The following is a 12,061-nucleotide window of genomic DNA, read 5'->3' on the forward strand; positions in this document are numbered from 1 at the left end:
ACTAAACAAAGTCTATATCTTTTTGATCCATTAATATTATATATTCTGATGAAAATATGGGATATATCAGATAGTAAAAATTTTCCCTATTATGATTATTTTTGAAATAGTCTTATAATAGAACCAGATACCAAACTAAAAGAACTTTAGAAAAATAAAATAAAGTGACAGTTTTTAGTTAATTAAATAAACTGGTTCACAGAAAAAAAACAACAGTAAGCTTCAAGCAATCCACTTCATACTCTAAGTACATGGACATAAATAACCAATTCATAGTCAACTAAAGCCCCATTAAGAAGACTGAATGACACAGGTAATCCCTAATCCCTTTATCTTGATTGACAGCAGATCTTATTCTCTGCCAGCCAGTAGAATAGCCAATAAAAGAAGTTACAATCTTATTTCCCACTTTTAGTTTGCTGGGTTCATCAATTAAATATGTCTGACCTTATTTTACATTGGAGATGTTAATAGAACTGGTTTTAAATAGGGCAAAACTACAAATAACTGTACATTGTTCTACTTTTAATATCTAAGTCTGTTAATATGCTTTAGACTTAATACAAGCTTTCTCTTCTCTTTTTTAATTTTTTTTAAAATTTTGTCTATGATGGTAAAATCTAAAATTTAGCTTCTCTGCTTATACTTAAAGGAAAAACATAATCAAGTTATTGGTAGTTATTTTATGAAAGATCAAATGTATTAACTTTAAGAATCATAAGAAAAAATATAATAAGCAACAGAGAAGAAAGGATTATCATTTGCCCCTACTTGCTGACCAAGGATGAATGAATAATACCGGAAATTTAAACTTAAATGTCTTTATTTATTTATTTATTTTTAGATTTTATTTATTTATTTGACAGAGAGAGAGAGAGATCACAAGTAGGCAGAGGCGGGGAGAAGCAGGCTCCCTGCTGAGCAGAGAGCCCAATGCCGGTCTCCATCCCAGGACCCTGAGATCATGACCTGAGCTGAAGGCCCAGGCTTAACCCACTGAGCCACCCAGGTGCCCCAGGACTTAAATGTCTTGTAGCAGACCCTAATAGTCTTAGTTAGGTGTGAACAATTTTAGTAGCTGTCTCTGTGTCTAATTGTGTCTGGTTTCTTCTCATTTTATTGTGACAAGTCCCTGTGTCACTGATCTTTTTGAGAAACCATGTTGGTTCTCCATTCAACAATTACCCATTTTTTGCCCCTGCATTCAGAAAGTAAATAAACAAACAGATGAATAAATAAAGCAAAACGATAAAAACTGTATATCCCCAGGCCTTCTCCAAGCTGGCTGTATTTAATCTTTCTGACTTGATTTTTCCTACATAAATCCTCTATACCAACAAGATTGATAAATTCACCATCACCTCTAAATGTCTTATGCTTTTCCATTGATCTGTTTTGGTTTAGTCAGTTATTTCTGCATACTTCTTTGTCAAATAGATGCATACTCGAAAACCTGTACTAAATCCTATCTCCTTCCAGCCTTCCTCACCCAGGCCAGGCTGAAGAGTTATCTCTGTCTGGAGACAAATCTGCAAATCTTCTCTGAAGTCCCCTGAGTTTGAACCTCACATATTAACCACACATTCATTGGGAACCTGCTCTTTACATTGTATTTTCATAAGTATGTATGTTATTCTAACGTAATTATAATATAATATTATCAGGGTAGGCATATTGAGGCCAGGTCTGTCTCTTCTACTTTGCCATCCTCTGTGAGGGTAGGGCACAGAGAAGATATTTTGTAAATTTGAAAAACCAATACACTGAAGTTTCAACTAAGAGGTCAGGATAGGGTCACTGTGAGGTACCAAAGCAGAAAACAACAACAACAAAACTGTGATGCAGAATGTCAAATCCTAGGCTTTAGGCTTCGAAATGTTTATGCATTTTAAGTATATATGACAGTTCTTTTTTTTTTTTTAAAGATTTTATTCATTTATCTGACAGACAGAGATCACAAGTAGTCAGAGAGGCAGGCAGAGAGAGAGGAAGGGAAGCAGGCTCCCCGCTGAGCAGAGAGCCCGATGCGGGACTCGATCCCAGGACCCTGAGACCATGGCCTGAGCCGAAGGCAGCGGCTTAACCCACTGAGCCACCCAGGCGCCCCTATATGACAGTTCTTAAAAGGCATTTTGAAGCAATGAATCTGTAACAAGAGTTTTTGGGAGAATTTTGTTGCTGTGCTTTGAGTTGTACCCCACCACCCAGTTTTAGGTTTTGGTAGCTAGATCCTGACCCCAAGCAGAACAAGTTGCTTTAAGAAGAATCCAGTCTTACCTAAATTTGAGGAGGGGCTGGGTGGCATAGGTAACTTAGACCAGATTCTCTAGCTAATGGAGGAATCTACAATCTAACCTAAGGCAACAGGAAAGAGAGAGAGTGAGAAAGGCTGCTGAGTTGTGCAGGGAAGTCAGTGTGCCCCCCTCCAACCACAGGTCAAAGTCACATGAGCCCCCAGGCCCGCATGGGGAACTCATGGTAGGAATATCAATCAGTAGTCAGTGTGAAGGAGATCCTGCCCAACAAGCTTCCGTCAGAGGGCGAGGGAGCCCCAACAGAGAGAGTTGGTGAAGACGAGAACCTCAGTAAGCCAAGAGTGAAGGGGCTGGGGAGACACAGGGATAGCAACTGGTCAAAGGAGAAGCAATGTCTGACTCACGGGGGTCTCTGGAGATTCAGATGGAGGAACAGAGCAGGGAAGGAAAAGTTTTCCCTGAATTAAATGTATGTAAAGTCACAGTGGGAGGAAAAATAAAGTACTTAGTTTTATGACCCATGAGTTTTTTTTTTTCATTCCTCCTAATTAATGATTACTGATCAGTGTTTTTGCCTCAAAATCCTATGAAAATCAAATTTAAGTAAAATATCTTCCAAGACACGGGCACCTGGGTGGCTCAGTTGGTTAAGCAGTTGACTCTTGATTTCGGTTCAGGTCAGATCTCAGGGTCCTGGGATAGAGCCCCACCATATCGGGGCTCCATGCCTAGTGGGAAGTCTGCTCCAGGATTCTCTCTCTCCCTCTGCCCCTCCCCCACTAACTTGCATGCTCTCACTTTCTTTCTCTCTCTCTCAAATAAATACATAAGTCTTTAAAAAAAAAAATCTTCCAATACAAACGTTTGTATTTTTCATAAATTCGGTTAAATTAAATTTGTACTAAAACACTCCTTTAGAATATAGCCTATAATTCCTGTGTCAGTTTTCTTTACTTATAAGGATGATTACATAATAAATAAATCAGTTCAGGGCACCTGGGTGGCTCAGTGGGTTAAGCCTCTGCCTTCGGCTCAGGTCATGATCTTGGGGTCCTGGGATCGAGCCCCGCATCAAGCTCCCTGCTCAGCGGGGAGCCTGCTTCCTCCTCTCTCTCTCTCTGCCTGCCTCTCTGCCTACTTGTGGTCTCTGTCTGTCAAATAAATAAATAAAATCTTTTTTAAAAAGCAAAACAAATAAATCAGTTCAATTTGGTTTTACTTTTCCTGCTCATCAAGCTTTTCATAATGCATATATGCTCAGCCCTCTAGAGGTGCTGTGGGAGGTTCTAAGAGAATAAATGTTCACTCTTCTCACAGAGCTTGAAATACTTTTGATCAATGAGCTTGTGTGAAAGCAATCCAAGTAGTGTAAAAATATAACACGATCTTATGAAAAGTCTAGATGGCATACATAATGGCAGAGGGCAAAGATTAACAATGGATACGTTTATCTGAAAATTTGCATAAGAAGAGCACTTCAGGTTTTAGATTGGATCAGATTAAATGCATTATAAATATTTTAATCACCTTACAAAGGTCTTCATTAATCAATGCAAAAATTACCAAGTGTCAAATGTGGGCAAGACACTATGCTATGGTTTAGACATATTTTGGTGAATAAAACAGACACTTTCTCTTCCCTCATGAAGAGTATAATATAATGAGATTCTAGCCTAATGTGCTTATTATGTAAAGTTATGCAATTTGTGGGTCACTCCATATGCCTACACCTTCCAAACAGTCTCTCTCAATGACTATACTACTGTTTGAATTTGGTCATTAGAGGGTATTTCCTTTGGTTATTACTTCTTAATAACAGCCAACACTGATTGATAATTTATTATATCAAGCAATGTTGCGATCATCTTATGATCATGTTAGATGATCATCATGTAGATGTGGGATTAATTCTAACTTTTAAAAGCCCTGTGATGTAAGGACGATTATTAACCCCATTTTGTAGATAAGAAAACAGGACACAAAAAAATGAATGTAACCTGCTCAGGGCCTTGCTAAAATTCAGATCCAACTCTATCAGTATAAGAGCCTTTGATTAAATTTTTGTAATTTAAACTTTCTACTTAACGTTTTATTTTTTTATATATTTTATGTACTTTAAATACATATGTGTAGGTAGGGAATTAAATGGGAAAGTAAGAACACGTATTAGTAATAACAATAAGTGAGAATGCACTAAGTTAACAATTAAAGAACAGATGATGACAGATTGGATTTTAAAAACGTAGAAACCAGATTGTGGGAGTGCTTTGGAGTTTAGACTTCAGTCTTTCTAAGCCTCAGTATCTTCTGTAAAAGAAAGCTGAGAAAACCCACACTGAAAACCTCAGAAGAATGTGGTAGCCACAGACACATTATGTAGATGAAGGTGTTGGGAAAACCAAACAGTGCTCTATACATGTCAATCATTGTTAACCTCTTTGTTTGATCTTCACTGGAAAAGCAATAACCATCACTCTTGAAAGGTGTTCTAGTTCTTCTTCTTACTTTCATTACATGAATTCTAATAATTCTCTAATTAGAGACTTGGAATCAGGAAAAAGAGGAAAGGAAAGTGAAGTTAAAACTCTAAGAGCATGTTATGGGATATATTTCATGGTTTATGGAATTATGGAAAGGAGTAAACAGGGCCTTTCTTCATCTTAGAAGCTGTCCATGGTGAGTGTTGTCTAGACCATCTGTATATCTGGAAAACTTTAGTTTTAGGGATTATGGGGAGATAAAAACAAGGTAAGAGGTAAAATCACCAATTTCAAGTAGAAAAGAGTAAAATCAGCAGTCTGGGACAGGATAAACAGTATCAGAGAATGGAATCCCCACATAAATAATTTGTTATCAAGCATCGCTTTTTCTCTGTTATCATTTTTATGATACTGAGTGCCACGTACATGTCTGACAATAGTAGTTTGAGTCAACCCCTATATTTGGTAAATAGCCTATTTCTAGAGGAAGAATTGAGGGTCTTCCATGATTGCACTTGTCTGTACAACACACACAGAATGATATAATCAATTTTAACTTCCTTGAAAACTATTCATATTTTATTCCATTATAGTCCTAAAACTGAGCTAGCTCTCCACTTCCGCAGATCATACATGGAAATCATGTGAAACTTGTATTTTTGATCTCAACATATGCAATCTCAACCGATTCTTTGTTATTTAACAGGGATCCACTGCGAAGAAGACTTGGATGAATGCTCTTCAAACCCTTGCCAAAATGGTGGTACCTGTGAGAACTTACGTGGTCGTTATACTTGCCATTGCCCATTTGATAACCACTCGGGAACATTTTATGGAGGAAGGAACTGTTCTGATATTCTCCTGGGATGTACCCATCACCAGTGTCTGAATAATGGAATATGCATCCCTCACTTCCAAGATGGCCAGCATGGATTCAGCTGCCTGTGTCCCTCTGGCTACACTGGGTCATTGTGTGAACTTGTCACCACACTTTCTTTTGAGGGCGATGGCTTCCTGTGGATCACAAGTGGCCCAGATACAGGCGAGGGCTTAGCGTGTCACATAGCCCTCAGGTTCCAGACTGTTCAGCCAATGGCCCTCCTACTTTTCCGAGGCAACAGGGACGTGTTTATAATGTTGGAGCTGCTAAGTGGCTACATTCACTTATCAATCCAAGTCAATAATCAGTCAAAGGTGCTCCTCTACATTTCCCACAACACCAGTGACGGAGAATGGCACTCAGTGGAGGTGATGTTTGCAGAGGCTGTGACCCTTACTTTACTTGACAACTCTTGTAAGGAGAAATGCATCATGAAAGCTCCTTCTCCGTTTGAAAGTGATCAATCAATATGTGCTTTTCAAAACTCCTTTTTGGGTGGTTTACCTGGAGAAACGGCCAGCAGTGTCATTGCTTTGCTTAACCTCTATAATATACCATCCACACCTTCATTTGTAGGCTGTCTCCAAGACATTAAAATTGATTTGAATCACATTACTCCAGAGGCCATTTCATCTGGCTCGTCTTTAAATGTCAAGGCAGGCTGCGTGAGAAGGGATTGGTGTGAAAGACAACCTTGTCAAAACAGAGGACGCTGCATCAACTTGTGGCTGAATTACCAGTGTGATTGCTACAGACCCTACAAAGGCCAAAACTGCCTGAGAGGTGAGAAAGGGCTGGGGACCCAGGAGGACAGTGCCTCAGAACAGTGCGGTAACAAAAACAGCCATTGGGCCATTCCTGTTATGAAACGTAATGACCCCTCAGCACTTCTGCTTCTGGTTGCCAACTAACGAGAAAAAAGAGAAGGCTAGTAATGTGCATTAATTAATTTTGAGTGGATTCATTAGACACCAAGGTGTCATTCAAGCAGAGAAGTAAAAAAAAAATAAAAAGTAAAAAATAAATTAAGCCGATAGCTCCAACTAAATGAGTTTTCATCTTGATATGTTTACAAAGTGTTATTATAACTTGTGGTGTGTCAGAAATGTACTATAAATCATACTTGAAAGAGAGATAATATTTTGGAAAAAAGGACCATTAGACATGAAACTAATTGACATTAGTCAATGCCAAGTGTTGGCACAATGTCTTGTGCATAGTAGATGCTTAGGAAATATTTACTTCCTTGCTGTCCGTTCTATGCAATTCCCACTTGCTCCAAAACCATGCTCATGTTTAACACTTTTATAAACCACTGATTCTATTCAGAGGTATATTTTCCAGGGCTGCTTTGGAGAAAACAGATATTCTACCTAGGTGTCAAGGAAAGGAAGGAAGGAAGGGAGGGAGGGAGGAAGGGTGGAAGAAAGGAAGAAAATGTGGATAGTAACAACAGTGAAATTTTATAGATACCATAAACTAATTGATCTGATTTTTCTAGCAAATCACAGCTTGAAATGTATTTTAAAATCTTTAACTTCCAACATTGTTCCAAAGACTGCTGTTGATAGTGATCAATACATACGTTTCTTTTTATTATTATCATCATGCCTTGAAAATGTCTAAGAGGTAATTGCAACAGACTGCTTTGAAGTTCAGCTGTAATTTACCCTATGATTTTAGAGCAACTTGAAGTAGGACAACATCTGGTAAATAGTCTTCTCTGCTTTATATGAACTAAAATTAAAACCAGTCTTAGCCTATACCCTATTCCATGTATGAATGGCTAAGAGTTATTAGAAACTATTCATGGGTCTCCCTGCTAACCACAATATTCATTACAAATCATGGACCTGTTTGACAATGAGGTATGGCATCTACTAGCTCTATGTAATATTTTAAATAGAATGGCAAGTTGTTTCGTGATTTTTTTAAAGGAGAAAAGGGGAAATTATGCTGAGGCTATGTTCACTTTTTGAAGAAAAATTTAATTGACCCAAAGGCAATATTTTTACTACATATACAAAATAACAAACAGATGCTGACTTGTTTTGACTGGCTTCCAAATGCAGCGACCCGTAAGGTTAATACTGACCATGGTAATGTTAACTGTCCTGTAAATAGTTTCAAGGGACACCAGTCCAGTGGGTTCTGGTTTTCTTTAGTTTATTTTTTCCAACTTGGAAAATTATGATGTTTTTAAACAACGTTCCTGAATTTGTTACGTGCCCTACCTCCCCCAGTTGCTTTATCCCCCTACCTGCCCCCCCACACACACTATTTGAAACTGTTTAGCCCTCGTGGAAATACTTGGCTTCAAAAGTGACCTATATAGGGAGGGAGTTCTGTAAAATCTTCTCTTTCCAAAAATTCTCAGTATAAGTTTAAGAAAGGTTGTATTTTTCATATGGCCTCAGTCGTAAAACTAAAATATTCTGTATTGGTGTTATATATTATGTTTGCTGGGGAGTTTAGTCTCATTACAAAGATGCTTACGGGCTGTAGTGAGAACACGGAGCCTTTCTATCATTGCACATGTACTCCCAATAGAGAGAAGATGTACTAACTGTTACTAAGGCAAACTTCATTCAGTTAATGATCTTGGCTCAGTATTTCCCAACCCATTGAAATGAACAAGCAGGATCAATGGAGGATTTAGTTGACTGACTAAACATGAATAACATGGAAATAGCCAATATTTTTGCATCGATCTTTTAGAAATAATCCAATGTCTCAATAAGGGGAGTTTTGGAAAGTGTTTCTCAAAGCTTAGCTCCCAGAGCTGTCTCAACATATCTTCTTGTGTTGGCTGTGTATAAGACTGGGGAGCTGCCAAGATGCCATTCAGAATGAAAACCTCTTGCCTTCTAGAGAATACTTTTCATTTGTAGAAGCAATTTACATATGATTTATCTTCAGTCATACATCTAGTCATACATTGATTGTGCCTGCCGAGGGTAGTGACCAAAATCCTGCTTACATACTTTTAGAATTGAAGAACTCATTTATTCTATCTTTCCAGAAACTGCCCCAAGGCTGTTTCTTATACCGAAATAAAATACGATTGCTTATAGCTTTCCTTCATTGGCAGTATTGTGACACTTGAAATCATACTAATATGTTTTCCATTTCTTCTTCTTGGGAGCACTTCAATATTTGAAGTATCTCGTACCATCCAAGCCATCACTTCTATCATGCTAAACATATACAGTTTCTTCTAACGTTTTCCATATGACAGAGCTTTCACTTACTTCATCAGCTGCTCTCTTGTTGCTTGCTTTGGAATAAATTTGCTTATCTGGTTCTTAGATATGCCCGATGATGCAGAGTGACACGGGACTACAACCTCTCTTTCTAGATAACGTTCTTCTGTTTTCAGCCTAATATTACATTGACCTTTTGGCAATCACATTCTACGCTTGGCTCACTTTGAATCATTCTTACTTACGGTGCCACAAAATCCTGTTTCTTCCACCCTCAATGAGGTATATTTGGAAGCAAGAGGCTTTTATTTACTCCAGTAAATTTGACCTTGTTGTATTCTACCAGTCAGAACTTGAAGCTGTTTTTCATCTGCATTTGCCATCCCTATTCATGCCATATCAGCAACACGGTTGAGAATCACTCCTCCCATGTTCACAGGCAAGTCATATTTGGCTTCAGGTGTTTCCAAAAATCATGTAGTAAATCACATTCTCTGACTACTTGCTTGTGATTTCAGAAGAAGAATGGGATTGCTGGAGACACAAGCGTCTAAGAAAAAAAATAAACAAAAGACCCCCCCTAAAACAGCTCTGTGTTCTTTTAATTGGAACCACAAAGTGATCTGCAGGCATTCTAGGATGACCAGCAGGGTCCCCATCACCCATGAGGTTGAATGATTTTGTGCATATTCTCAAACCTCAGCAGTTTCAAGAGCCACATTTTCCTCTTAAACATTTTATCTCATATGAAAGTGCTGCAGTGTATTCAGAGACGTTAACCTCTTCAAATGGGTTATTTTATTTAATAGTACACTTTGATAGCTACCTGTAGTTGCCCGGAGCAGGTGGTCTCCAAATGAAGATTCAAAATGCAGTATTTCTATAGAAAATCAAGTCAGAGTTATGCATATGTAGCCTTTTATGCAGGAGGTCTTCGAACACAGATGGTTGCCTAAGCAAGTTTTAACTGTAGTTCAGCTACACTAAAATATGTCTTACCTTTTGCCCAAACTTCAGCTGGACCATAGCAATATTGAAACACAAGGAAATACGGTAAAATCTGTCTTGTTTCTGGTTAGCAATGGGATGTAAAAACTTGAAGGTAGCCATCTCTTCAAGACCTCTCTCCTCACATTCATCAGTGATTTCTAGATGCAGAGTGCAATGGTCAATTTTCATTTACTGCCCCTCTCTTAACATGATACCTGTTGCTGCAACAGTAAACACAGTTAACCACTCCCTCTTCCGGACAACTCTTTCCTCCCTGGGCGTGTGGGACATCGCTCTCCCTTGGTTCTCCTCTCACCTTACTGGCTGGTCTTTTGTCATCTCCTTTACCTCCAAATCCAACTGTCTGGTGCTTAAGGACTCAGTTCTTGGACCCGTTCTTTCCTCTGTATGTACTCACTCTCTTGGCAATCTCATCCAGCCTTGTGGCTTTAAATAGCAATAATTACCCTGACAAATCCAAAATTATTCTAGCTAGAAGGAGACATCCCCAGAATGTCTCCTCTGTACCTCTATAGCTAGCTGTTTACTAGATATTTATACCTAGATACCTAAAGGGGCACCTCAAATTTAATATGGACTCTCACTTTCCCCCCAGATCTGTGCCTCTTGTTTTCTTTTCAGTATTTGCAAAATGGAAATTCAATGCTTCTAGCTGTTTAGGAAACAAAACAAACAACAACAACAAAAAAAAACCCCAAACAAACAAACAAACAAACAAAAAAACCACCTTGGCATTGAACTGCTGAACTTGCCCTAGAAAATCATGTAGGTTCTACCTTCAAAATATTTCCAAAATCTGACTATTTCTCATTACATTCTCCATTACCATTGATCCAAGCCATCATTCCTTCTCCCTTGAGTTTCTGCAACAGTATCTCTACGTTCTTTTAGTTCTTGTTCAAATGTTATCAAAGAGATATCAGAGAGTACTTCTCTCACTACTGTGTTAAAAAATTGCAACTCTAGTTCTATCCCCAGCCCTCATTCCCTTTCCCTACCTGATTTACTGTATACCTAAAGACTTACCACCTCCTGACATACTATATAGTTTGTTTCTTTAACTGTGTCTGGTCTGTGTCCACCAACTAGTATATAAGCCTTAAGATGACGGGAAATTTAGGGGCACCTGGGTGGCTCAGTCAGTTAAGCATCCAACTCTTGATTTTAGTCCATGATCTTGCGATTATGAGAGCGAACCCCACATCAGGCTCCGCACTGGGTGTGGAGCCTATGTTAGTAAGATTCTCTCCTCTCCCTCTCCCTCTGCCCAACACCCCCCACCTCAAAAAAAAAAAAAAAAAAAGACAGGAACTTTAGTTCCTACAATATCATCAATATTTTGGAGAGTAAGGGTTCATTTGTATACATCTCAAGAGTTTTCTCGAGTTGATGTACATGGATAGTTTCACCATATTGGTGCATGACTAACTTCATTAAAGAAATGCTGGGTGGGGGCACCTGGGTGGCTCAGTGGTTAAGCCTCTGCCTTCAGCTCAGGTCACGATCTCGGGGTCCTGGGATCGAGTCCCACATTGGGCTCTCTGCTCTGCGGGGAGCCTGCTTCCTCCTCTCTCTCTCTCTCTCTGCTTGCCTCTCTGCCCACTTGTGATCTCTCTCTGTCAAATAAATAAAATCTTTAAAAAAAAAAAAAAAAGAAATGCTGGGTGAGTTCAGTGCCCAGCTTTGCCCCCCTCCTACTACTTGTCTGTCTCCCATGCCTCTCCCAACCAGGACCACAGAAGGAAGATTTCTCTTTCTGTGTTCAACTCCCTTGCCTTTTATTTTATTTGGAGTATCATGCCCAAAGGGGATTTGCGAATCTAATTCTTGATCCCTGTCCTTTAGTAAGAATGATTAGATTTAATGACATTTGTTTCCCCGTGTCCTCAAATAGCAAAGATGGTGGATGCCTGAACAGGGCTTTGAGAGGTTACAGAAAAAGATCTTATTCCTCAGATGTCTTCCAGTAAGTTGGAGGACAGAATATCTGATATTCCATCATTAAACCCCAGCATTTTAGGGCAGTAAAGAAGAGGTAAATCTTAACTTTATCAGCACAGAGATCTTTCCTTTTTATGTTTTGTGAGCAGTGGGCCTCAACTATAAACTATAAACCAAAATGTAGTTATTTTCAGAAAACTCAGTAAACCAAGTAAATTTCAGTAAACTCAGAAGTTTTGAGAAATGAGGCCAAATTGTCATTTTATTGAAAAAGCCTGTTCTAGTCTTTAA

At 38.7% G+C, this 12,061-nt stretch overlaps 1 protein-coding gene across 2 annotated transcripts in view; it reads left to right on the plus strand.

Annotated features, from left to right (window-relative positions):
• CRB1 (crumbs cell polarity complex component 1) overlaps positions 1-12,061 on the plus strand; it is a 136,454-nt gene that overhangs the window by 78,920 nt on the left and 45,473 nt on the right. For both annotated transcript variants that reach the window (XM_047705093.1, XM_047705095.1), the window contains one exon: positions 5,442-6,398. In XM_047705093.1, coding sequence (XP_047561049.1) covers positions 5,442-6,398 — 957 coding nt within the window. The remainder of the gene's footprint in view (positions 1-5,441; positions 6,399-12,061) is intronic.

Source organism: Lutra lutra, chromosome 15, assembly GCF_902655055.1.
Source record: "Lutra lutra chromosome 15, mLutLut1.2, whole genome shotgun sequence".
In the NCBI taxonomy this organism is placed as follows: Eukaryota; Metazoa; Chordata; class Mammalia; order Carnivora; family Mustelidae; genus Lutra; species Lutra lutra.